General features: G+C 40.4%; 1 protein-coding gene across 1 annotated transcript; it reads right to left on the bottom strand.

Annotated features, from left to right (window-relative positions):
* Positions 1–266: 266 nt before the first annotated feature.
* urb1 (URB1 ribosome biogenesis homolog) lies at positions 267–15,970 on the bottom strand (the record flags this gene model as incomplete). The annotated part of the gene is made up of 39 exons (XM_083913260.1): positions 15,783–15,970; positions 15,422–15,561; positions 15,184–15,335; positions 14,946–15,075; positions 14,762–14,858; positions 14,255–14,340; positions 14,044–14,169; positions 13,825–13,955; positions 13,546–13,741; positions 13,304–13,441; positions 13,015–13,188; positions 12,789–12,921; positions 12,407–12,532; positions 12,193–12,305; positions 11,946–12,065; positions 11,234–11,350; positions 10,960–11,098; positions 10,697–10,855; positions 10,050–10,249; positions 9,739–9,957; positions 9,473–9,658; positions 8,494–9,331; positions 8,166–8,370; positions 7,903–8,093; positions 7,771–7,822; positions 7,478–7,665; positions 7,264–7,374; positions 7,124–7,187; positions 6,869–7,037; positions 6,500–6,602; positions 5,904–6,064; positions 5,694–5,805; positions 5,316–5,422; positions 4,918–5,061; positions 4,688–4,797; positions 4,357–4,557; positions 3,076–3,317; positions 1,586–2,164; positions 267–457 (listed from the first exon to the last, which is right to left on the bottom strand). The coding sequence occupies exons 1-39, from the start codon at positions 15,916–15,918 to the stop codon at positions 267–269; spliced, it is 6,786 nt and encodes a 2,261-aa protein (XP_083769386.1). The 5' UTR covers positions 15,919–15,970.
* Between the last annotated feature and the right edge of the window lie 8,726 nt (positions 15,971–24,696).

Here is a 24,696-nt window from a genome sequence, read left to right as displayed (position 1 = left end):
AATCTGAAATGTGGCATATTAGCCCCAAAAAACAAAGATTCAAATTACAACTACACACAGGTTTAAAATAGTTATGCAAAAATCATGCAGGAAACATATGTTAGAAAAAAACATCACAAAACAGATTTGTTAATCAACATTTTATAACAGAGGGTTTTACAAAATATAGCCAGTCTTTTTACAGGACCCGAACAACGCAGCAAAATAAAAGAATACACATTTTCCTGTAAGTATTCAGAAAAAACAGTAGTGTTCAGATGTCCTAATTAACTTTTTATAGAGATGATGTCATTACAGATGGCTCTGATGGTTGTTTGAGTCAGTGAGGATTTGGATGCTTTTTGTCTCTTACACTTGGTTCTGGTCACCAAACTGACATGAGAAAGGAACAGCTCTGCTGATGTCGCTCCACTCCACAACTCATGGATGTACGATGATAACAGGAACAGCCCTGCTTCTGGAAGAGAGGAAACATGAGGCTTAATTAATTTACACTACAACGTATTACACCGAGTCATCTTCCTGAATGGATACTCCAGATATTGACAGAGGAAAAATAAACATGTATGTGTTTTTTTTAATATAAAGTGCCATATAACTAAACAGTTTTCTACCCATGTGTTTCAACTGAACAACTGATTGCATTGTTTTGTATGAGCACCACTCACTAACACTTGCTATGTGATGGGAACTACAATAAAAGCAATACTTTAACCACTTAGTCCACTGCTAAATCGGACAATGTAAATGTATTTTTTTTTTAATGTTATTTCAACTAATAGGAAAAACAATATGCATCTGGATCTGAATCACATATTGATCCAGTCCTGGGTCACATGTCAGCTTTCTCTTAATCAATAAGTTTAATAGTTGAAAAATGTTAAGAATGTCTGAGACCCTTAAAATCATTTTAATGTCTCAATATCAGATACCCCTCGATGGTGGCATTCCAATCAAGTTCCATTTTTGTCCCTCCTTTCTCTGCTCTGAAAGTCTCTACGGGTCTGCTCACACTTGGCATTCGTACCGCGGCAAAGCTCGATTCACAACCAGTGTGAGTGCAACTGTTCCGTGCTTAAGCGCGGTATACTTCCCGGCCGCAGCCTGGTTGAGAGTGGTTGGCTTGAGTAAAGCATGATTGCACGTGTACGAGCACGACCATTGATGGCGGTCCTGAGAGTATTTATAGATGACTGTTTCCCATGACAGACATTTAAAAAGATGCCGCCGAAAGGGTTCGTGGTGGTGTGATGCGGAGGCGGAGTGTTTACTGCAGATTTTGTCAGATGAAAATATTCAAAAACAGTTGGACAAAACAAAAACTCAGAGTGGTGATGACGTATGAGACAAAAGCAATAATGCTGAGGCCCAGATCTTTTCATGCGAGTGCAGGCCTGGGCTGTGGGGGAGGAGGAAATCCCGCTAAAGCACGGCTCAGATCATCTGGGCCAAGTGTGAGTGAGCCCTAACTAGTGCAAAAGTGAGTTTTTATGTGAGGCACAATTTTGCTGCATTATCACAGTATTAATATATTATTGTTTGGTGTGCACACTTGCAGTCATAGAATAAGTTGACAGGCTCTTACCACATCTAGACTGATCATGTGTGGCTTCTGGCAGGCAGGCAGAGACGATTGCATGATGCAGCTCTGGAAGGTGGCCTTGGGTCTCTAGTAAGCGTATCATAATGTTGGTAAAGAGCTGGAGGACTTCCACTCTTACTGAAATGCTGGAGTCACACTGAGCTTCAAAGGCCTGATGGTAGAGTCGACGCATGTCTGCTTTCATGCCAGGGTCACGTAACACAATATTAACGGTTTCCCTGTGTTTTACCACTGCCTTTTCCATCCAGTGCAAGAACTCTTTTGCCTTGTTTTCATCATACGAGCCTTCCACCAAGCACCTCAGGGACCACTTGGTGAGCAGGTGCGCAGTATCAGCGGCCAACTGACTGGGATCCAGTTTGTCTCTTGGCTGAGCCAGCTGGGGTTCAGAGAGGGGGAACACAGGCTCCCAGTGAACAAAGATACTGCTGAGGTAAAATGTACACTCTGTCAGGAGACTCTCTTCTTGTTTCTCAGTCTCAGCATCTTCTGCCAGGTTCTCTTTTGGTGTGCGGGCCTGGGAAAAGGAGCCTTTACCTCTGGCCTTATCCTTCCCCTTCCCTGAGGAGGAAGATGAACAAAACATGTTTATGTCATTAAAGATGCAAGGAATGATTTAAATGCTGTGAAGCGAACAATGATCTAAATACTAGACTGTTTGTAATGGAAAAACTAGGATGGTTCAGAATGTAATGTCATCACATGTAACAAATTGACACTTTTAAAGCCTCATTTTGAACAATTTCTCTACAGAGAAGAGAACACAGGGTCAGCAAAAGAGCAGCCATCCGCGAGCAGTTATTGACCGATTATTTATCGGAGCTGGTGCGGTATAGTCTTACAGGGTTTAAACTTTCTAACACGGGCTTGTCTTCATTGTAGGCTCTTAAAGCCTAATATCAAATTTTAGCAGAATTCTTGGGAATTAATGGCAGCTTTTTTTTTGGCTATAGTTATGTTGTTTTTAAATGCTCATATGTCTCATAGGGTCTGCAGAACATCATTTTAACAGAAAGGAACGAAGTATAAACCAAAACTTGCAGTTTGGCTACAAATCTGTCACATTACAGTGCATGATATGGAAAATAAGGAAAATAATTTCCTATTCTCCACTATGCACAATTGGCAGTTTGCAGTAATGCAACTATCAAGGCCAAGCTATAGCCCTGTTTCAGCAATAGTGTTGTCATGTAACGCATATGTCTGTCATGTTCATGCTGGTGAGTTTCAAATTGTGATGGCTATTTCTCTCCGACGATACCCTTTGTCTAAGTCAGATACTTTTTCTGAGTTTGGAGTTTTTGTGACCGATTTTTACTCTACAGTTTAATCACAATTAAATGTGGCCTTTATTACATTAGATGTTTACAATATTTTGTCCATCGCTTTGACGGAAAGACAACCATGGCAACTTTTGTAAAACCTTTTTGGTATGATAAACTGTGTTGAAGGACACACTTAATGGCACTTACCCAGCAATTCCTTCACTTTGTGCTTCTCAGACAAGGCTTGTATTTGTGTTAGGAGTGCCTTGTGGCGGGACAGGGAGGCCCAACAGAGAAGCAGAGTGAGGACTTCAGTACTAGACAAAGACTGTGGGTGGAGTGTTAGCCAGTTGGCCTGTTTGCTAACATTGAGAGCTGTCCCACGATGCTTCAGTATAGAGCAGAGAGTCTGCAGAAACAGGCTGAGCTGAGTGGCCTTCACGCGCAACCTGACAGGAGGAGATTAAAAAAACAAAACAACTCTGACATCCTTGATCAAAACACAGTTAACATCTATTGGGACATTTCTATTTCAACTACACCCCTTTCATGCAAACATGTTAATTCATATATGTTACTCCTATGGTCTAAGACAGCCCAAAATATTAGTCAACATGAACAACTCTCTCACTAATCTAAAAACCTAAAACTCAGATTTGCGATGTCATCAAGTATAAAGTGTGGAGGTTAAAATGGGAAACATGTTATAGATGACAGATACTGATAGCACCCAGGGAAATGTTCTGAGTATATGGGAACATTTTCTGTTTAAGAACTGACATGGTTTAAAAGAGAAAATAAACATTCCGTAGATCCACAAAATCGGGATAAATGCTAGATCGCACCCGCTGGACGTGTCGACATCACCAAGGGCATACTGCACAGGCATCAACCCTTTTACGTCAACACAAGTCAACTGACAGTTATTGAAGGCTTCTATACCAAAATAACTACACCACTGGACATGCTCAAACAGGAATTACAACAAAAACAGATGTTACTTCAGTGTTTACATTTTACATACACTGCTACATGTAGCTATATGCTAACATCAGGTAAAGTTGTAATCTTGGTTGCTGATCATGTTAATTTCAGATCACATTCCTGCTGGAACATGTTCGGTTATGTAACTTTTAGCCTTTACTGGTTTGTCACAGTAGAAAGTGCTGCTATACCGTTACCCCACAGTCATTCTGCTATGGAAAGCCGTAATCTTGGCGGCTCATGTTAATTTCTCCCCAATTTTGGATCACATTCTGCCGAACCCTGTCCAGCTGTGTTTTGCTTTAGATGCCTTTATTGGTAATTAGCTCAGGTTCACAAATACTGATTGGACTTCCCTAAGCCATAGGGGTGACACTCAAATTATTGATCTAGGTGGTGTTCCCCTACAAGTGGATCAATTGCCTAAAAACTGACTTGAAACTTAAGTTAAATCACACTAACATTTGTTAGCCTTCCAATGTGACTGTGGTTATGGCGCTTTACCTGAGGTGTCTGCTAATAGTTGATGCCACACACAGGAATTCACTGATGAGTGTGAGTGGGAGACACTTCACTGAACTCGGAGGTTTCCCCTCTGTAGAAGAGGAGGCCCCGTCCACCTGCTTCTCCTTTTGCCCGAGGTTGGTAAACCACAGCACATGAAGCAGATCTATGATGGAACTTAGTAGCTGCTGGTCTAGATTCCTAAAGAGGATTTAATGAGCACAGACTGATGTAAACAATGAAACAGGCAGAAGAGGTTATTGTAGTTATATGAATGATGATGGCAAAGTAAAGAGCCAGAATTAAGACTGGACCTAAAGCTCATGCTTACCTTTTTTCAACCACTTGTATCATCCAGGTTAGGAGCCCACAACTCTTGGTGAGGTTATAAGCTGCTTTGGTCACACGGGCCGCCTGGCACAACATCTTGATAATTTGTGCCTAGTGGAGAGATACATGAAATACATGCACATTAGATGTAACTCAGTTGATTTCTGTGAATGTCAGAGTCTCTCGACTGCACTGTTAATGTGTTGCATCATTGTGATTCCCAGTGTGTACCTGGGAGAGTTCATCACACAGGGGGCTGCTACTGAAGCCTAAAATGGTCTGAAAGATGCCTTGTTGTTCACACAATTCATAGCAGTGTCCGTCACTTATCCCTTCCTCCAGCACATTTAAGATCCACTCACGTTCCATTTTATGCTGCAGAATAAACAGACAGTCAGTTTTGCTCCCACGGCTGACCCCCTTCTAAGAGACAGATAACATCAGTCTAAAAAAAAGCAAGAGCTGAGCAACAAAAACAGATGAAGGTTAAATGTTGTTGACATTGCAAGAGTTTATTTGGACAATCATTCATTTTTTTCAAGGTAGAATTACATCATGATTAATGACTGGCAGTACAAATAAACCAAAACATGTTTTCAGTTGCATATATAAATGATATAATACTTTACCTCCAAATCAAAGCCATAGAATAGCTTGAAGAACTCAGGGACTCTTCTGAAGTCCAAACTCTGATGGGACAGCAGGAACCTGTTTAATACCACGTACATATGGTCCTCTGGGAAATCAGGAAAAACAAGAAAAAAAGAGCAATGATCCTGAGAGCAAAGGAGGTTGCGAAACATGCAATAAGAAAAATGTATACTGCATATAGAAATGCAACAGATAATAAGAAAATAAAAATATGAAAATCTGAATGTTAGTTTGTAATTATGCAGAGTTTCCCATCAGTTCAGTAAACTTCTTAAACACGTCCTTAACCAATATTCTTTATGTAAGCCCTATGGGTCAATTCACTCTGGTCTGGGGCTAACTTAACAGTTACACACCAGGTTTGAGCATCTGCTGAGCCACTTTGGTAATGTAAGTAGTCAGGACAAATGGAAGTCTCTGATTCTGCTGCCGAATTCCATTCTTTACGATGTCCATCAAGTACAGCAACTGTTTGATTAAAAAAACAGCTCATTAGCTCACTTTTGGAGGCAATTTTCACACATATATTATCTAAATACTCACACACCACCTCACTCACACTTTACCTGTCTCTTCTCTCTGACCCGAGCACCCTCCAGGTGCTGGTAGAAGCAGCTCAGCACATGGTACGCTGCAGCTCTCACTTTAGGGTCGTAGCTACTTAGAGCCATTACAGTTACTCCAAGGGCATGACTGGATACAAACTTGACACAGTCAATCACACACTCTGTTACAGAGAAAAGAAGAAAGTATACTTTATTAATCATGCAAGTGGAAATTATTTCACACACACACAGAGAGAGAGAGAGAGAGAGAGAGAGAGAGAGAGAGAGAGAGAGAGAGAGAGAGAGAGAGAGAGAGAGAGAGAGAGAGAGAGAGAGAGAGAGAGAGAGAGAGAGAGAGAGAGAGAGAGAGAGAGAGAGAGAGAGAGAGAGAGAGAGAGAGAGAGAGAGAGAGAGAGAGAGATGCCCTCGAGCCTTGCTTTTGAATTGTGTTATCGTTTTTAATGACTGTTTTACGGAACCTTGAGTAATGTGAATGGCTCTCTCTCTCTATCTCTGCAGTGCCCAGGAGGAGAACTGGCACCAGTTCACTCTCCATACATGGTCTTTGCTGGGACTTGAACCAACAAGGAGCGATGACAACAGTGAAATATGCTCACCTGGCTGCAGTATGGCGCTGAATAAAGGCAAAAGAAAACGGGGATCATACAGACTCCCAAGGTCTTTTACTGCACTGTTACAGTAGAGTGGCTCCTTATCGTCCTATAAGAGGGAAATATTTAGATATTAAATGTTCATCCAAATAAGAAAACATATTTTTGCACTTATCCCATTTCCTTTATCTGCTTATTTAATTTGTGAGGCCTGAAGAATGTTAAAGTTGACATATGAAACCATTTCCTCTCTGGAAATGGAAATTAAACAAAATGATCTTCATGGCTTGACATCACTAGAGGTATTTGAGATTTGGGTGAACTGACCCTTCTTATATGCTGTTGTGAAAAGTAAATATGAAATAAAATATCAACCTCTAGTATGATTCTGCGTTGCTGGGGAAAGTGTGCAATTGTTTGGAGCATCCTGTCAGTTTTCAGCAGGGCCAACAGGTCGTCTGAGCTCGCTTGCTTCCACAGAGAAGCTCCGAGGCTTTTCCTGGCCTTGTGGTGCTCCACAGCTGCTGGGCCCCACAAGAAGGATCTGCAGTTGAAAAACACATATTCAGTGTTTGCACAAAATAAATGCACTTGTTGCATGTTCAACATACAAATAGGAATGCAACTTACTGAAACTTCAGCAGACTGACATTGTTTCTTTCATATTCTTGAAGAAGCAGTAACAGTTTCTGATCTGCAAACCAAAACAAGATGTAAGACTAAAGGACAACAAACAAAAACCCCACACATACTTGGGTCTCCTGTTTTACCTGAAGTACTCAGTGTAACTCCATATGCTCCCAAAAGTACAACAAAGTGATTGGTGTTACAGACTGTTGGGCATTTCTTCACCAAACAGAGAAGTAGGGACACTAATGCTTCTGAAATGACAAGAAAAGAAGTGTTTGTGTTCAATTATGAAATAAACTATTTCCGGGCTTGTATTCAAATGTGTTCCTCCATTCTATTCTGCTCCATTCGTACCTTTAGCCTGACACCTGCTAGGCTCATCATCAGAGTCCAACATGGTGGGCAGGAACAGAGAATGGCTGCTGGTCATCATGTGAATGATGGATAAAGGAATCAGATCCTTCTGGACCTCGCTGCTAGCGTACATCACCTCTAACAACTTGCTCAATGTGTCCAGAAAGTGGTCATCTCTGTAGCGATATCTGCAGTGGAAGATTACCATTGAGGTCATTGATTTACAAAACGATAATCTGATGAGACGTTCTTGAACACAAATCTAGCAGAATGGATTGAGGCAAATTTCTTACTTTAGTCCATTCTTGACAAAACTGTTCCATTCAGATGAAGTGATGTCTGCAGCTGATGTCTGTGGAAAGAAGATGCCTCATTAATTGCATGAAATAAAAACATAAAATGAAAAGTTTGTGTGAGGAAAATACCCACTATGAGTCCTAGCACTCTTTCCAGGACGCTCCGTTCCTGCTCCGACCTGGAGGTAGCCTGATCTTTAGAGTGACTGTAAGCGGCATTAAGACACTTGAGGGCGGCAGTGCTGACAGACTTCCTCCACGTTTCTTGTTCTTCTGGATAATCAGCCAGTTTCTCAGAGATAACTTCTACTAGTTGCCATCTGAAAGAGAACATTTAGCTCAAACCTTTTGACAACGATGATTTACTTACAGTATTAAGAGTTCATTAATACCTTTCAAAACTGTCCACTTTTTGAAGAGCAGAGGGCAAATTGTTGATCAAGTCCCTGGTGTCATTGATGTTTGCTGAGAGCTTAATCAGATTGGCTAGTGTTTCAGTGAGCTGGGCTCCGGATTCTTCTGTCAGCTCCCCCAGAACACACTGAGACAATTTGGCAAGCAGTGCTTGCTTCAAGGCCTTTACAACCTCTTTTTGCACTATAAAACACAGCAATTGTTTATATCGAAATTAATATACAAGTGTAAAAAAGAGACAAAAGAGTGACACCAGTCCTGGTGCTTTATGATTTAAGACAATGGAGAACTTGTTTTAGTACAAACCATCTTTGGGCCTGGCAGGATCCACTCTACATGCCACCTGTAGGTAGGTGTTGATTAGTGGAAGGAATGTTTCTGTCTGCTGTGAGAGCTTCTCCATATTTGCTGGCTCTAGGCACCACATCTCAAAGCAGAGGCGGTGTGTGGAGCAGTTCTGCAGCAGCAGAGAGCTGATGGCCTGGGTGTCTGGGAGAGGCCACTGGAGACAGTGCAGCAGCACATTAGTTTGGATGAGCTTTGCACTCCCCGGCTCACTAGACAGAGTCTGCAGCAGGAAGGCCTCCAGCGCAGGGCTGGAGCAAGACAGCAGCAGAGTGCTCAGGCCGTGGAGGTGTGCTTGAGACAGAAAGATGCCGTGGTCCTGGGAAGGGTTAGCTTTGGACTCTGTGAGAATCTGCAGTGCTGAATGGCCATAGACACTAAGTTCGGCTTTTGTGCCCTCACTGCTGGGGGAGATTAGGCTCTCCTGGGGGAGGAGTAGCAACTTGGAAACCATCTCTCTCAGACTGCAGGGGTCCATGTAGCTGTGCAGGGACAGGAGGGCCTGGAAAGGTCTGGACTGTTTCTTTGCTGCCTGGGAGCCCTTCTCCATCAGTTCCTTGAGTACAGCTTTTTCTATACTACCCATGTAGCTAGAAATAAGCTCCAGGTGACCAAGATCACAGAGAGTCGGGGCGCTGGTCTTCAGCAAAGTCAGAATGTTATCATTCAGCTGAGCACACATGTTCCTCAGCCTGACAGGGTTTAGAGTGTGAGGAGGCAATGCAGCCAGATCCAGAGCCAGAAACCACTGCTCCAAACATGGATGCTTGAAGATGGATCCAAGGGCCGAAACAAGGATCTAAACACAGGGGGGCCATATTAAAATCAGTAATTCTAAAAAAAAAAACTAGAAGAATTAAACATAACATTGGTCATAGTTTGGACAAAGAAAAGCTTTCCATCAAATAAAAGTCAGTGTAAAAGCTGAACTTTTCCCAACCTGCTCTTTATTGGCTTCTACTGTGGACGACTGGTTGGTTTCCAGGAAGAGGTCTGATCCTTCCTGGGAGTTCTCGACTGCTGGCTCAGAGTTTGTAGTCTCCTGAAAGCCTTGGAGCTTGGTCACCAAATCCAGGAGTACTCCCATTAAGGTCTTCAGAGGGGCAGTTCCTATGTCTTTGGAGAACTGTGCAGAAGGACATCATGTGTTGTGTAGATTTTTTACTTGGTCATTTATTGAGTAGTAAGCTTGTTTTGTGCTCTTACCGTGCCAAGGTTCTCCACTGTTGATTTTATGTAGAGTAAGGTTTGCTTGATTGCTACTGGAAAATCAGCCATCAACATTGAAGCTAGAGTTCCTTCCACATTCTCCCTGAAGGTGTCCTCGAGTAAAGTGTTTGGTCCTTGGATATACGCAGCTTTCATCAGTGCGGTAAATGAAATGGGACTTGATAATCCCTTTGAATGGCATTCAGAGGATTTGAACTGTAAAAAAAAAAAAGAGGACTGTTATTTTTGGACATAAGAAAATATCACCCTTCCAGTCAAACAATCTCTTGGTTCCACCAAAAACTGACCAGTTCCTCCCGGCACTGCAGTGGTAGCCATTTGGAGTAATACTGATGGAGGTGTACGATGGAGGGATGAGGAGAAGCAGGGAGTTCTGCGGACACAAGCTCTTTGTCGTACTGCAGCAGAGCCAGGCAGAGGGGGAGCGGTTCTCTCTGACAGTGCAGCACATCTGAAAGCACTGCAGACAAGTACTCATATACCACCCCTGAGGGAAGAAAAAGATTCATGGTTACAACATAATAATAACAGCAACATTATAACATGCTACACCATTAGTTTTGAAATACATAACAGGATGGAGAAAACACTTTTTAAACATGAAGAACAGGTTTAAGTCCAGGGTAAAGTTGCACTTTTCATGCAGCAAATTATAAATTGTCAAAAAGCAACAGTTTTAGGTGTGCAGCAACTCTATTCAGTATTCAGTAACATATTCAGTTTAATGTGATATAAAACAGAGAAAATAAGGAAATCTCCGTATTTTCGCCCATTTATGCAAGAAAAATGACAAATTGATTATCTAAATAGTGTAATTTATTTTTTTTGTCCATTAACTAATCCATTAGTCACCTAATCGTTGCACCTCTATTTCACAGTCTCTGTATAGTTCCACTGTCAACATGATACTATTTGTCTCAACTGTGTGCTTTACCTCTGTCTGCTGGCAGTTTGTTTCGAGCCTCCAGGGCAGCAGGTACCACAACACTGAAGGGAAAAGTCTGGCTAATGAGGTCTTCACTTAGAGAAGACCCAAGCTCCTCCATGTCACCGTCATTACCCTCCATAATGACATCCAGCATGTCTAAGACGTCTAGAAGACAATGTTAGAATGTAAAAACAAACAAAAAAAAACCACATCACAGACACTCTGATGGCTGCAAGAAATTAACTTTGATTCCATCTTTAAATGCTCACCATCTATGTGTGAGACTGGAATACTGGCTGTGTCGCCCTCCTGGCTACTCAGGTTAGCTTGCAGATAAGCGGCCTCCTGGACCAGGCTGGCAACCTTATCTGTGTATGTGTAAGAATTGCACACCAATTTCACCAGCACCTGGAGGAAGAGACCAGGAGTTTCTCATCAATTATAGCTACGGTGTCATGATTCACAATGTGTTATTTTGTCTGACTAACAGTTTAAGAGTTATAGACAGAAATGTTGACATTTAAACAAAGCGGTTATGCTCACCCTCTCCAAGAACTGGATAACATTATCTTGGTAGTTTGGCTCTACTCTGGACAGCTGATCAAGCCAGAGCTCAAGCTCAGTCCAGGTGTACTCAAACACCCCACTGTCCTTAAGCACCTGAATACAAGGCAGGAAATACAAAACAGCTGTCACTTTTATCCTAAAACTGAGTTTAAGTGTTTAGTGTTGGGAGAAATTTCATGAGTTTATGTGAAACTTTTGCAGTTACAAATCAACACAGAGTTATGCCTATGCTGCTCTGACTTCATTACTATGCAATTTACCACAGTATAATTATGCTTGAGGCTCTTCCAAGTTATATCGACAAACTACCTTTGTTTACGGTAAGGACTAAACGGTTCCCTGGTGTAACCGAAGAACTGCTTACCTATCCTCTAGAAATAATCCTTAAGCTGTACTTTACTCTTGACAACTCCTGAGGGATGAACTTATTCTAATGTATTCACAAACCGTATGAGTATTTATCATATTTCATTTTTGTAGATTGTGTCATTCTAATGTATATAGAAAACTCACACTTACACTTAGATTGCCCAAGTGGACTAATGTGGTGTAAATTAAGGGAAAACAATGGTCAAGTCTAATGCCTGTCTGGTCGGAAGTTACTTATAATATCTAAATACCTATGTCTCACATATAGGGCAGGCTAAAAATAAACAGAGGTACATAGAGGAGAAGAAATGTCCCTTACTTTTAGAACAAGCATCCGTGTGGAGGTTTTCAGGTGGCTGCTGCTGCTGCTGACAAACATCTTGAGAAGGAGGTAAAGTACCGACTTCTCTCCAGATGATGATTCTGTGTCTGCAACGTCCTGAGAAGGAACAGCCATGCACAATACATTAGAAACAAACGGATTACAAAGCAACGCCTTCTAAACAGCAATCATGGGAAATTATTTTCTAAATAGTGAAATAAAAACAACAGTGTAACTTCCTCACCTGTATGCGGAACCAGGAGAACTTGCTTGCAGGGAGATCCAAGGCCAACTGCAGTATCTGATACTGCAACACCGGGGGAACTTCTTCCTTTATTCCTTTCTCTGACACAATCCCTGGAGAAACAAAACAATTTACTTTGAAGGCTTTGTTGAGGAACTACTAGCATCACACTTGAAACAGTTTATATATGAGCTCAATGATAATAACGCATCACCTTTTAAGAGCTTGCTGAAGTCAAATTTGCACTGGCTGACCAGATGTGGCACTACTTTCTGGTAAAGACATATTACGCGAAGGATCAGAGTCTTCAGCAGGATTACCTCAGCTGTCTCAGCAACTGCTGAACAAAAAGAAAACAAGCCAATCAAATGTTTTTTGCAGGTCATTTACAGTACATTAGAATTAGGATAGACAATATATCATTTATATAATTTTTGGTTTACATATGAGGTCTTTGAATGTCTGTCGTCATATGTTATGATGTCAACAACTATGTAGAAACACCCGCTTTAAACAGAGTTAATAGACATGCAAAAAAAAATAATCAAACTTTGAATTATGCCGTAATGCCCTACACGTAATGTAAAAGTTATTACCAGGCACTTCATTTTTTTTCCCTGTCTGTTCAGCACTCCCTTCGGTTTTGGTCTTTTTTTCTTCCCCATCTGTCTTCTCCTTCTTGCTGAGTGACTGCCACTTTGAAACTATGCTCGTCATATCGGGCAAAATCTGGAACAGAGCATAAAAAGATGGAGACTTGAGCTGTTTAATGGTGCATCATTACTATTTGTGGGTATCAAGACAGCACTTTTCTGAGCTTACCTTGCTAAGTGTCTCCCTGTACTGCTGCACCAAATCTGCCATCATGTCAAGAGTGTATACGTCTGAGCCCTGCCACTCAGACTCATCCAAAAGGTACTCCATATTCTTACTGGCTCTTTTCAAGAGGAAATGCATCATGGACAGAGTTGTGAGCTGCACTGCTGTGTTGGCAAACTGTCAAATACAAGAGGAGATATTCTGACAATACAAGAAAAAATACTTTTGCAGTTTTTTGTGGTGCTGCAGCTACAGCACTGAAGAATTCATTCCAAGAGGCTCAGTCACTTACACTCAGGCCCTGTGTGAAGAAGACCTTGTTACAGACGGGAGGAAGAGATATCACCATGATCATGGACAGCAGGCGAGGGAGCGGGATGACTTCACAAGTTTGGAAGACTGTGGAGATCTCTGGCTGGGCTTCATAGATCTGAAAAAAGGATCATTGTTTTTTGTTTTTGTTTTTTATAGACAAGGTAGATGAGTAAACACTGAAGAAGCCATATTAAAATCAAATTTACCAGCAGGTATTACCTTTTTAAGCAACTTGACATTGTCCTGCCATGCACTTTTGAGGCGGGGGGTGTATGAATACTGAGTTTCCTGAAAGTATCTGGCCAGCACATCAGGGCTAGCGTTCAGCACATTCACCACCAGCTCCGTCACCAGTTCATCCTCTGTGGCCTGCTTCTGCCCCACCAAGAACTGAAGCAAGACAATGTTGCCAGCTCTGGGGAAAGAAATAACGTCCTATGATCAGCATGAGGAGTTTCCAGAAGAGTACAAAGTAAACGTGACACAGTGATCACTTACCTGCCAGCTGTGCCGAAGCTGGCATCATGAAAGCTGATACCATGCTTACGAGAGCAACACAGGTCAAGAAGGAAACCATGAACAAGTTCCCGGATGACACAGATCCCAGCATGCTCAGAGTCCTCTACCATCTTTAAGAAAATAAATCATATTTAGACCCACAGATTAAAAAATAAATTTGGAAATCTTGTTTAAGAAGTCAAAAAGCAAATCACTCACTCTGTCATCATCAGTGGTTGCATCCACAATCCCATTCCATTTATACAGAGATGCTATGTTGGCCAATAGAGCAGGTGTGAAGAAACGCACTTTCTGGGTTTTACTAATGGCCTTGTTTAGTACAACCTACAGCAAGAAAAATAACAACAAATACAATGATCAAATACAAAAATGCATGTTTAATGGAAAGTGTAAACTGCAGAGCACTTACTCTTGTCTTCAGTGTGGACAAAATCAGATTGACTATGGACATCCTGTCCTCCCTCAGACCCGTACTCAAGATCTCTGGCAGGAGCTCTGACACACCAAAATGACATGTCATCATCAACACACCAGAGATAAGAGTATGATGTTGAGTATCACGATATGAGGGAACAATGTGCTGTGTGATAACATTGTTGAACATCACAATAACGATATTACTTGTGATAAATAAAGAGATATTACAGTGTGCTCCGTTCTGCTGCTTAAGTATACTGCTAGAATACAACGAACTGCTTGTTGAATAAAAAGAAAACAACGGAAAGATTTACATTTCAAAGTTCAGTTTTCCTATGATCTTGCTCTCAACTAACTCAAAATTGTGTCTTCCACAATCTGAAGCAGTCTTTTGCGTTGGGTTTATGGTGCAAGTTGATATTCCAATGATGACTAAAAAAATGATGTATTGTGCAGCCGTAGTATGTTGTGTAAATGTGAATGCATTTCTAATTATTACCTCTAGTTTCTAATATCTGTCCAACTGTAGCATTGTCTCCAGACACCAAAAAGGACAGCACAAACTGGATAAAAGCCATGCGGACATCAGGTCTTCCCTGGAGAATTCACAGAGACGAATGTAACCATACCGTATACAGAACAAACATGGTGGAAACTGAAAAAGGAAAAATGCTTCATCCCACCCTCTTGTCCTTTCTCTTTGCCAGTCCAGAAAGAGCTTTATTGACCTGAATGTGACTTAGGACCTCCCTGGCAGCTTCTGGACCCTGAGACACCAACGCGGACAGGAGACTGAGGCACTGACGGACAAACCTGTGCACGACGGAACACACAACATGAGGACCATGGGCTGAGAGCACATTTCTAACTGTGTTGACTGACAGACATTTGAACTCCTTGTAGTGAGGTCATTACACCAACCTGTGATTTTCTGACTGGAAAGATCCCTGCAGAAGTTTCACGTAACTAGAAACAGTCTTTTTCACAATAGCATTGCCAACCATGTTTAAGTGGGACAGGTCACTAGCTGTCCTTAGAAGGATCATCTCCAAGCTCTCGAAAACCAGCATCATCTGGAGAGAAGCAGGATTTGATTAGAGCGTCCAAAAACAAGGTAACCCATCAACGATCAGTCCCATCCAATGAGAAAACGTCTTACCTCACTCTCTACATGCCTCTCCCTCTCTAGCAATTTGAATATTTCCGCACACTCCATGGATATTTTAATGTAACCTTCAACCACATCATACAGGTCAGAGCATGGCAGCTTTTTAGCAGTTGATATGAATGTCTCCAGTCCTGCAGGCGATAAAAAAAAGTAAGAATGAACCAAAGCAAAACAGAAGAGAGCAATACAGACAGAAAATATAGTTCTCAAATACTAACAAGCACAAAAGCGGATGGATACTAGATAGATGAGATGAATGAATGGATACATCCCTAATTAATATCACGTATAGCTAGTATCCCTTCCGTGAGATGTGTGTAACAAACTGTACATGTGTACTGTACAAGCTCACCCTTCATGGCTGTGGTGGGTTCCTTTAGCATGGCTTTAAACACAGTCCCATTGAACTCCGGAACTTCTTTTTTCAGCGGAGTGTGTGACTCCGCCGAGTCTTCGCTGTGGCTCCTTTTACCCATTTTAATAGTCATACAAACAGATATTGATGAATTTTAATTTGTTCTTACTCCCATGCCAACAAAGTTCTGGCACAGTGACCCACGTTGTGCTGTAAACAGAAAGCTGTCCAACGAAATTCTCATCCGGATGGAAACGTTTGCTACTCAACTTCAGTTCCGCTTTGTTTGCGTTCTGCTTACTTTAAAGGAAACTTGTCCCTTAAGCTGTTATTACCTCCTAAATAAGGAGCTGCTTTGTTTTAAATGCATATTTAGCCTTACAGACCTATTGGAAAGACATTGTCTTAATAAATTAGTAGGTAAAAATACATGCAGAAGCTATTTTACATAAGAAGAGGAGGTGTATTAAATTCAGCTTTCATTTATCATTCCAAATATGATATAAACCATTTATTTAACCAGGTACCCTCATTAAAATTAAGATCCCCTAAAGAAAAAGAAACCTAGCCAGACAAAACACAAATACATACGGCATAACATGATCAACAAAAAAATGTAATACACAAAGTAATATAGTACAGCATCAGTGACATCAATCACATAAGTAGGTTATATGTATTTTCAGGAAGAAAGAGGATGAGCAATGTGTGCATTTTATAATTAGTCTATGACACTTTTGACCCACGTGTCTCAAGTTAGGTGTTTATTTTGTCTTGCACGGGTTTCTATTATTATTAGTCATGTTTGAATATTATGATGAAACGTATTCATATACATTCTGTGTCTGTTATAGACATTTCCGACGGAATTCCATTGCTAGGCAACAGCCTTGGTCCTTGTTAACTTCCTGTCAGTTGATGTCATTCAAATACACTGCAACAGGAAATATATGGGGCACATTTAGAATTTTTATGTTCATCTGTGAAAAGGTCTATGGCAGGGAAAACACAAATTTTATCTTTGAGAAACCTCTCACACACTCACATTCTGACATACGTATTTAATAACAAGCAGTATTTCATTTAGCTAAATTTTGACCAAAAAGATTATGGTCTCAGTGCATTTTTTGATATACACTTATATACTCAGTTTTCAACATGTCTTGTTTTAGTTTCATTCAATTACAGCATATTTTGGGGAAAACACACGCTTTTCTGAGAGCATGTAGACATAGGTGTGGTTTAGCTTTGTAGCCTATTTGAAGAGTGTGTGGTTTGCAAACACAGTGTGGCCTCTTCTCAGTTATTCTTTCAACAAACCTTTGCCTATTTTTGTCAAGTCGGAGTGCCCTGTATATACTATAGTCTTGTAGTCTGTTTTTGAATGTAGGTCTTATCAATTTTCTTTATCACCATGAGGAGGGAAAACCACACAGCTCATCTGGTGATTACAATCAATGCTCAATTAAAAAATGTGACACCTTCATAAAGCAGGCTGAATCATGTCTAATTAGCATGTCTTACACACACAAAGGCTGCTTTTCCAAATTACACAAATCTGCTTACAGTGATTTCTGAGGAAGACAACAGTGATGTTATTAAGTGGACTGAACTCTAATGAGAAAACAGTAATTTCCACTCAAAGGGGAATGTCAACATCAAATCTCTGCAGTTTGTGTTCTCCAGAATAAATGTACTTTATTAGTTGTCATGCAGTTGCATGATCACCAGATGGCACTCTTATTTGGTTATAGAACTTTAGAGAAATACTAGTTCAACATGTAGAAGAGTAGATTGACATTCAGCAGCTGTCCAGACTGCTCAAGAGGCTCAAATAATACAGTCAGGCAGACCTGCTGTGAATCACCCCTCAGAGACAGGTGCAACATGTTGTTAGGTATTTCAGTCATTGTGAGGAGCCTGATTTACTGTAAGACATAACTATTTAATATCCACTGTGATGTTGGACCTGCAGGCGGTCTGCTATTATCTTGGATGTTACTCAGAACTCTGGTGATTTGATTACAGCTCACTGCTGCGCAGGCTATAAAACACATCTGCATGCAGTGCAGAAACCACCCAAAACGACTTTTAAGGCATTTTTAGAATTGCCTAAATTGGCAATTATGGCTCTGCCTGTGATACAATACACCCTGCCATACAACAGGGCATAGTGTGTAGTGAGTTCATTCTTCAGTTTTCACAATTTAATTACACATATGCAGTCGTACAGTCTTTTTCTTCAGGACATACGGTACAAAAAGACTGAAACACATTTACTAGCTCTGTTGTAAAGCTTTAGATTTTTTTACTTTTTTCTCCAGGAAACACCAGAACTAATGAGACCCACTTGTCCCAAGTCTCATGCATTCCTGCAATGCAAAACAATGAAAGTTACCAGATTTTGTCTTGAAAATGAATGCTAAAACTTTATAGTCTGAGTGTTCTGATGCTACTTAGCCAAAGACTGATTGTTAGCTTGTTTACAGCTACTGATGAGACATTTGGTCAACAAATGCCTGTGAGGCATTGCAAAACAGATTAAAATATGTCTTTGATCATGATGAGGGGATCATGTCAAGCTGTGCTAGATAGTAAAGAACTGAAAGGAAAAATGACCAAAATATCAAGTTCAAACTGACACCGCTGAAAACCCTGAAACGCAGAGCTGAAATCAGACATGTTTTTCTAAGAAAATGTAATTATAGCTGGGTTCACAGTTATTGTCATTATTGTCCCTGTTACTGTGTTTATACAATGAAAGATGTATTATAGTAACATTTCCAATGCATAATGCTAAGCATAAGCTTGCATCTGAACTAGAATTATAGAACCCCATGATGTTGAACAATGTTCATTTTTTTATTACAGGAATTGAAGTCATTTAATTCATGACTTGATGTTCCTGCTTTTATAATTTTTTGATGCCTGATTTTTTATTTTTTATTTTGACAGTTCCTCTAATTATTGCAGCTGCCCAGTCATGTCTACTTCAAGTGGAAATGAGTAGACTTTTTCTGAGCTCTGGGTGAGCAAAGGCTTTGGGGTTAAAACAAACCGCACATGGCAGCGATCCGACTTATTTTGCATTTTAAAATGTGTTACAACAGAAGCACAATGGCAATACACAGATTTCAGGGCGTTTGTGACTGGTCAAGTATGAAATGGAATTTGTTTTTGTAGTGAGTAGCTACACTAATCACGTTCTGACGCAGGCTACATTATTTAACAGGATTTTGTTTATCTTACAACTCTTTTCTTTTCAGAGAGTTTGGACTAGGTCGGTAACAACTGCTCTTGTCTATAAAGCCTTAGTTGCGATATTGAGCTCTACAAATAAATGAAATGTGACTTGATTCTTATTGAAATAAAGATTCATTTTCCAACCTTTGATCCACAGTTGAATCATACATACATGATGTAATAAACAGACAATCCCACCTAAAACGTCTCTGTCCTACCTCAGGTTTGTCTGAGACTCTATTAGATAAATTAGGAGTGTGGTGTGTTAACATTTAAGATAAGCTTCTGGATTTTTACTTTAAACCCAGCTCCCTTTGAGACTTTGATCTGCTTTGTCGAGAGGTTGCTCCATGATTTAGTTACTTGACCAAATATTATTTGCATATGAAATTCATTGATTAAAGGTTGAATCTTTATTAAAATATATATATATATATATATATATATATATATATATATATATATATATATATATATATATATATATATATATATATATATATATATATATATATATATATATATATATATTAAATAAAACACCCACGGGGCGTTTTGAGGTTTACAGAAACAAAGTATTGCTTTTCAATGACTTTCTGTCACGTTCTGTTTCTATGGTACCAACCAATAGCGGCCGGCATTGTGGGTTGCCAGGGTTGCCTGTTGTTCAGTGCAGCTACTGTAGGCTGGCACTGGTTGAAATGGAGTTTGCCAATCCTGCAGCTGCTTATTTGTCCCAGCAGCTGAGTGACCGGAGATGGGCAAATAAGAGAATCAATATAGGCCAAGCATTCACTTGATGAACTGAGATAAAGAAGTTCAATGGCATCAAAACGCATGCTGAAATGGCCACATTCTTTGAAGCGGCTAAGGGTAACTGTCAGTCAAACTCCTCTACAATACTAATACTGTTTTTATGTTGCAATTTGGTGGAGGGGATGGGTTCAAATATCTGACTCCTCCAGATGGATTGATTCGCATAATACGCATTTGCTCTGCATATCCATCTGGGAACTCTCATTTGGAGATCTTTTGGGAAGGGGCGAAAATACTGGTTGCTGATTTATTAAGCAATCACCAACCTACAGGCCAAACAACCAATCAGATCAACAAAGCGTATCGCGTGCTAACAGTGTCAAGGCAAAGCTCAGAAAGTTAACAACATGTCGGTAAAGGATGTTTGCCGTTTGTGTAACACAAATTTTCGAATAAAAAGCACAATTTCGGGAGCACGGTCCATTTTCCAACAGAAGGATCCAAGAGAAATAGGTTTTAGCGAGCGGCTTGCTCAATAGCTGCACTTATCTCAACAGTCGCTTCTCGTTGCGTCGCACTTCGACTCGCCTCAAAACCAACACTGATTAGTTCGGTCGCTTGCCTATTTTCTCCAAATTTTCTCTGCTGCACATTACCAGACTTGTGTGAGTAAGATTCAATGGAGCTTGCAGGATCAGGATGGTCTCGCGAGGCTAGGGTTCAAACAGGCTCAAACAGACTCTGGTCTCCTGTGGGCTACTGGGCCAGGTCTGACAAACCTGGCAATCCGACTGATGGAATTATTTTTTGTTCTTGAGACTCCAATCTTGAGACACTACATTGGCGGCCTTCTTCTCATTCTCCATATTCAGCCTTTAACTTCAACCACATTGTGATGGATGCTTTTTCTGACCATAAGCTGTTCACTGCCGATATATCACTGGTCCTTGTGGAGTGCTGTCATTTCCCCCTCGATGAGATTTGGGTCTCTTGGATACATGCTCTAAACTGGTGTGTATTTGAAACTCATGGCATGGGTATTTAAAGTATGAGAGACACATCTGCTGTGCTGCCTCTTTAGGACCTGTTGCTAAAGTGCTCTTCCAGTGGGACCAAGCTATGCTGGATGAGAGAGGAAGCAGGAGTGGCATAGCAATGTGAGGCCTTTTCCGTTCCATAAATGCCATGTTTATTTTTGAAGTTCTGGCTTGGTGTGCACTACTTCTCCTTAAAACAAAATTGTGGGTGTATAAAAGCCTGTCACGGCGCTGACAGGGATGGTCAGGCCTTTATAGCCCTGGGATGTAGAAACAGGATGTACATCAGTTCAAAGAGGTTTAGCCACGTGTAGTTTCAGGCAAAGTGATCATGTCAGCAGAAGGGCAAACTTCTTCCCTTTTTTGCAGTGGAAAAGAAAAAAAAAAGGTTATTTATGACATTGGTGTCCTCCATGCCACAATATGCTACATTACTCAGCCCTGATATACGATGGAAAAGCATTTTAGCGCAGAAATTCAGCATCATTTTTGCTGAATACATTAACTAGATGTTTTTATGAGTTATTATTTTTTAAGTTTTTATTACAAAAATTCAGGGATTTCCACTTCTTTCACATAAAACACACTTAAAGATTACAAACTCTTCTGTTTCCTTTTAGTGCAACTGTAAATCACAAGGTTATATACTATACTTATGTGTTTACTTCTTCTATTACGATGCCAACAGTGTGACTGGGTCTGGATAGAGACGCTGGGTGGTTTCCAAAGAGTTCTTTTCCACAGCTGAAGCCACTTTACCAAGCCTGTTTTCACCACAGTGCACCACAGGCCCTTCTGTGAGGTTGCTGCGCTTCCGTTGTGTGCCTCCCAGAGCCTCTCAGGCCCTCCTCACGATAACACTACAGCCAACGCTGTCGAAGGATCAAAGATCACCCCACGCCTAACAAACATCTAGACACTTTGCCTATCAGAAACATCTGGGAGTGGTTGGTTGCAGCTGTTGGTGCGTGCCCACACCCCTGAAACAATCAGGACTCAGGCCAGATGTGGAGATCATCTCACGTAAGGTACAGATGTTTCTGTTCCTCACCACAAGGAGAAGTAGGATGCTTTCTGAAGTTCTATTAAATTTAGAATGTTTGTACTGCACCCATATTGGGTTCAGCGCTTTGGGATATGCCATTGGCTTGTGGGTTGTCACTATTCAGCAAACTGATTGAAAACAGTGCTGCTTGCAAAATGCTTTTGGAAAACTGCAAAAAATGTTTTTTTTTCCCGAATGGGTTAGTGTGAACCACTAAATATCACCTATTCTGATCGTACTGATGATATAGAGGCGAGAATGTTGCAGGCCCTTTTCATACTTTTTACATAATAAGCACTTATAGTGCAGCATATGTTGCCTAAATTTGGTGTTTGTTGGAGTAATTTTACGGTTACCACAGGACACTTTATAACATCCCATAACCTCTCAATGTCAATTTCCAGGTCCAACTAGATTATTGCTGTGACCCTCCCACGTGGAAGAAATATTCAGATCACGTAAAGAAAAGACACTCAATTAGTGAAAGTCTAAAAACCACATGTGAATACAAGTACTGAAAGTACTAATTTTCAAGAATGGTTTATTTCTATGTTCAATTGATGATGCATTAATGTGTCAGCTGCTCTTGCTGGTGCTGATTTTTAATAATTTATATAGTGTTACAGGGTAGTTCAGTTTAAGGCAATGCATCATATTTAATGACCTTATAAAATATTTTTATATTGAAATTTAGAAAGTGACAAAGCCTTCCTTCAAAAATATAGAGTAGAGATATTATTTGATGTTTATATCAAATAATATTTATGCCTATGTTCATATCTATGTTAAATCTTTATGTGCAAAGTGAATACATAGGATATACCCTTTAAATGCAGCAGAGTAAGAAGTACACATTCTCCTTCAGAAATTTACAATTAGAAAGTTTGGAAGCTAATATACATAAGTTTATACACAAGGGCTTCAAACACTGATTTGAAAGATGATTTTTATTTTTTTATTTTGACAGTATTAGCTAATCTAATCCACTTAGCATAATACATTATTATGGTCCAAAGAAAACTTTCACTCATAGTTCAATATCCAATAAGAGATGTCCATACTTTAGAACATAAAAACAAGTAGCTTTGTACCAGTGTCCAGTCGTGTATATGATGCATTAGAATCCACTATGGAGATGTAAAGTTAATGATACATGGGCATAAAGGCACCGATTAGTGATTGCAGAGTTGACATATTAATGCACTGGATATGATGTTAATACCAGACCTGAGATGGTCTGGAGAGAGTCTTCCGCTCCTTCAGGCTCCCTGTGGTGATTAGAAAAATACTTTGGTGGATATTACACCCTGTTATTCTATCCCTCCGCTGTCTCTGCCTGTTCCCTCTCTCTGCACACCATTAAAACAACATCTTTGGCCCAGGCTCACCGAGCATGACATCGGAAGTAAAGTTTAGTGAAGTACCCTTGCCGTGACCCCCTCCTCCCCATTCTCATGAATGAAATTCTGTACATCAAAGGGAGTTCTTCTATTTGTACTGGCTTTTACTTTCTGTATATCTCTTCCTCAGGTTTCCCCTGCAGTTTAATCATGATGTGTTAAAGCTTTCCTGTAAGACTTGTGGGTCATGATAAGTGATCAGTGCCCTTGATATTTGTTTTTAGTTTCAAATTTAGATGATCCCCATTTTTGAAGAACCATGTCTGCACTACTGCATTTGCTGTCACCATTCTGTCCTCCAGCTGCCTGATGGTCTTTAAAGTGGAACCAAAAGGCCTTTAAATCTCAGGGGGTGTTATTGTCAGATGATGTCCCTGTTAAGTTTTGAATCCTGCCCTCATTGATCATAACGTCCTTATTCCAGATATAAGCTATGTAAATCAGGAGAGACAAGTGAATGAGGAAAAGACAGTCATTTAAAATACGTGATAATTAAGTCTTGCCTGAGTCTTTGGCACTTAGACTCTACGGGGAGATTTGAAGTTGAGGGGTGCTCGTGCTGAGCAGCAGCACAATAAATCCCCTCATACATACAGTAAACGAAAAGTAATGCACTGTAATTTTTTTGTAATCCACATATTTATTACTGTAGAAATTACATCTAGAGCAAAGAAGGAAATCAGGTGATGTTGTTACCCATTTCATAGTGTTAAAAAGAATGTCGTATTCCGTAAGATATTGAACCAAATCTAATGCATATGTTTTTATAAGATATCATGCAAACACTTGATGAGGATAAGTCCAGACACTGGTGGTGGCTGATGGAATTGCTGTGGCTAGCAGTGATGGGGAGGTGGTGGGGCACTGAAATGATAGCAGACAGCAACATGAATGTACTAGAGGCAGATAATTTATTAAGGCATCAGCAGGGTGATGGGCTAACAATGTAGGTGTGTCGCTGTGCAATTGGATAGATGGGATTAGCTGATGAGAATAGCTGTTACAATGCTTGACAGCCCCAGGCAATGACAGCAAATAAATAATAAGTAAGCTTACGCGAGTTGTGAGTGGCAGGATGTATGACCTGAAAGCATGAAAAAGGATAGACTTCCTGACGGAACTTATGCTCTAGTTTCATTAGACTGGTAGGACAATGTGAGCAGGTAAATAGGAGGAGTTAATTAGGTCCTCTTGTACATCAGTCAGCAGATATCACTCAGAAGCTCTTCCTAACAGTTAGAAATCTCTCAGAAGCCTTTCTGGTAGAGCTTGATGTTTAATTATTAACCGGCCTCTTGGTTTAGCAGAGTTTGCGGCCAGGGAAAATTATCATTTGAATGGGAGCCATTCGCTTTAAAAAATAACTTTAGAGTATGAGGTTGAAAACTGTGTGGGAAGTGGTGTGCAAGTGAATGCATGCATGTAAATTA

This window comes from Echiichthys vipera (assembly GCF_963691815.1).
Source record: "Echiichthys vipera genome assembly, chromosome: 5".
NCBI classification, from domain to species: Eukaryota; Metazoa; Chordata; class Actinopteri; order Perciformes; family Trachinidae; genus Echiichthys; species Echiichthys vipera.
This window is presented reverse-complemented; position numbering and strand designations above follow the sequence as displayed.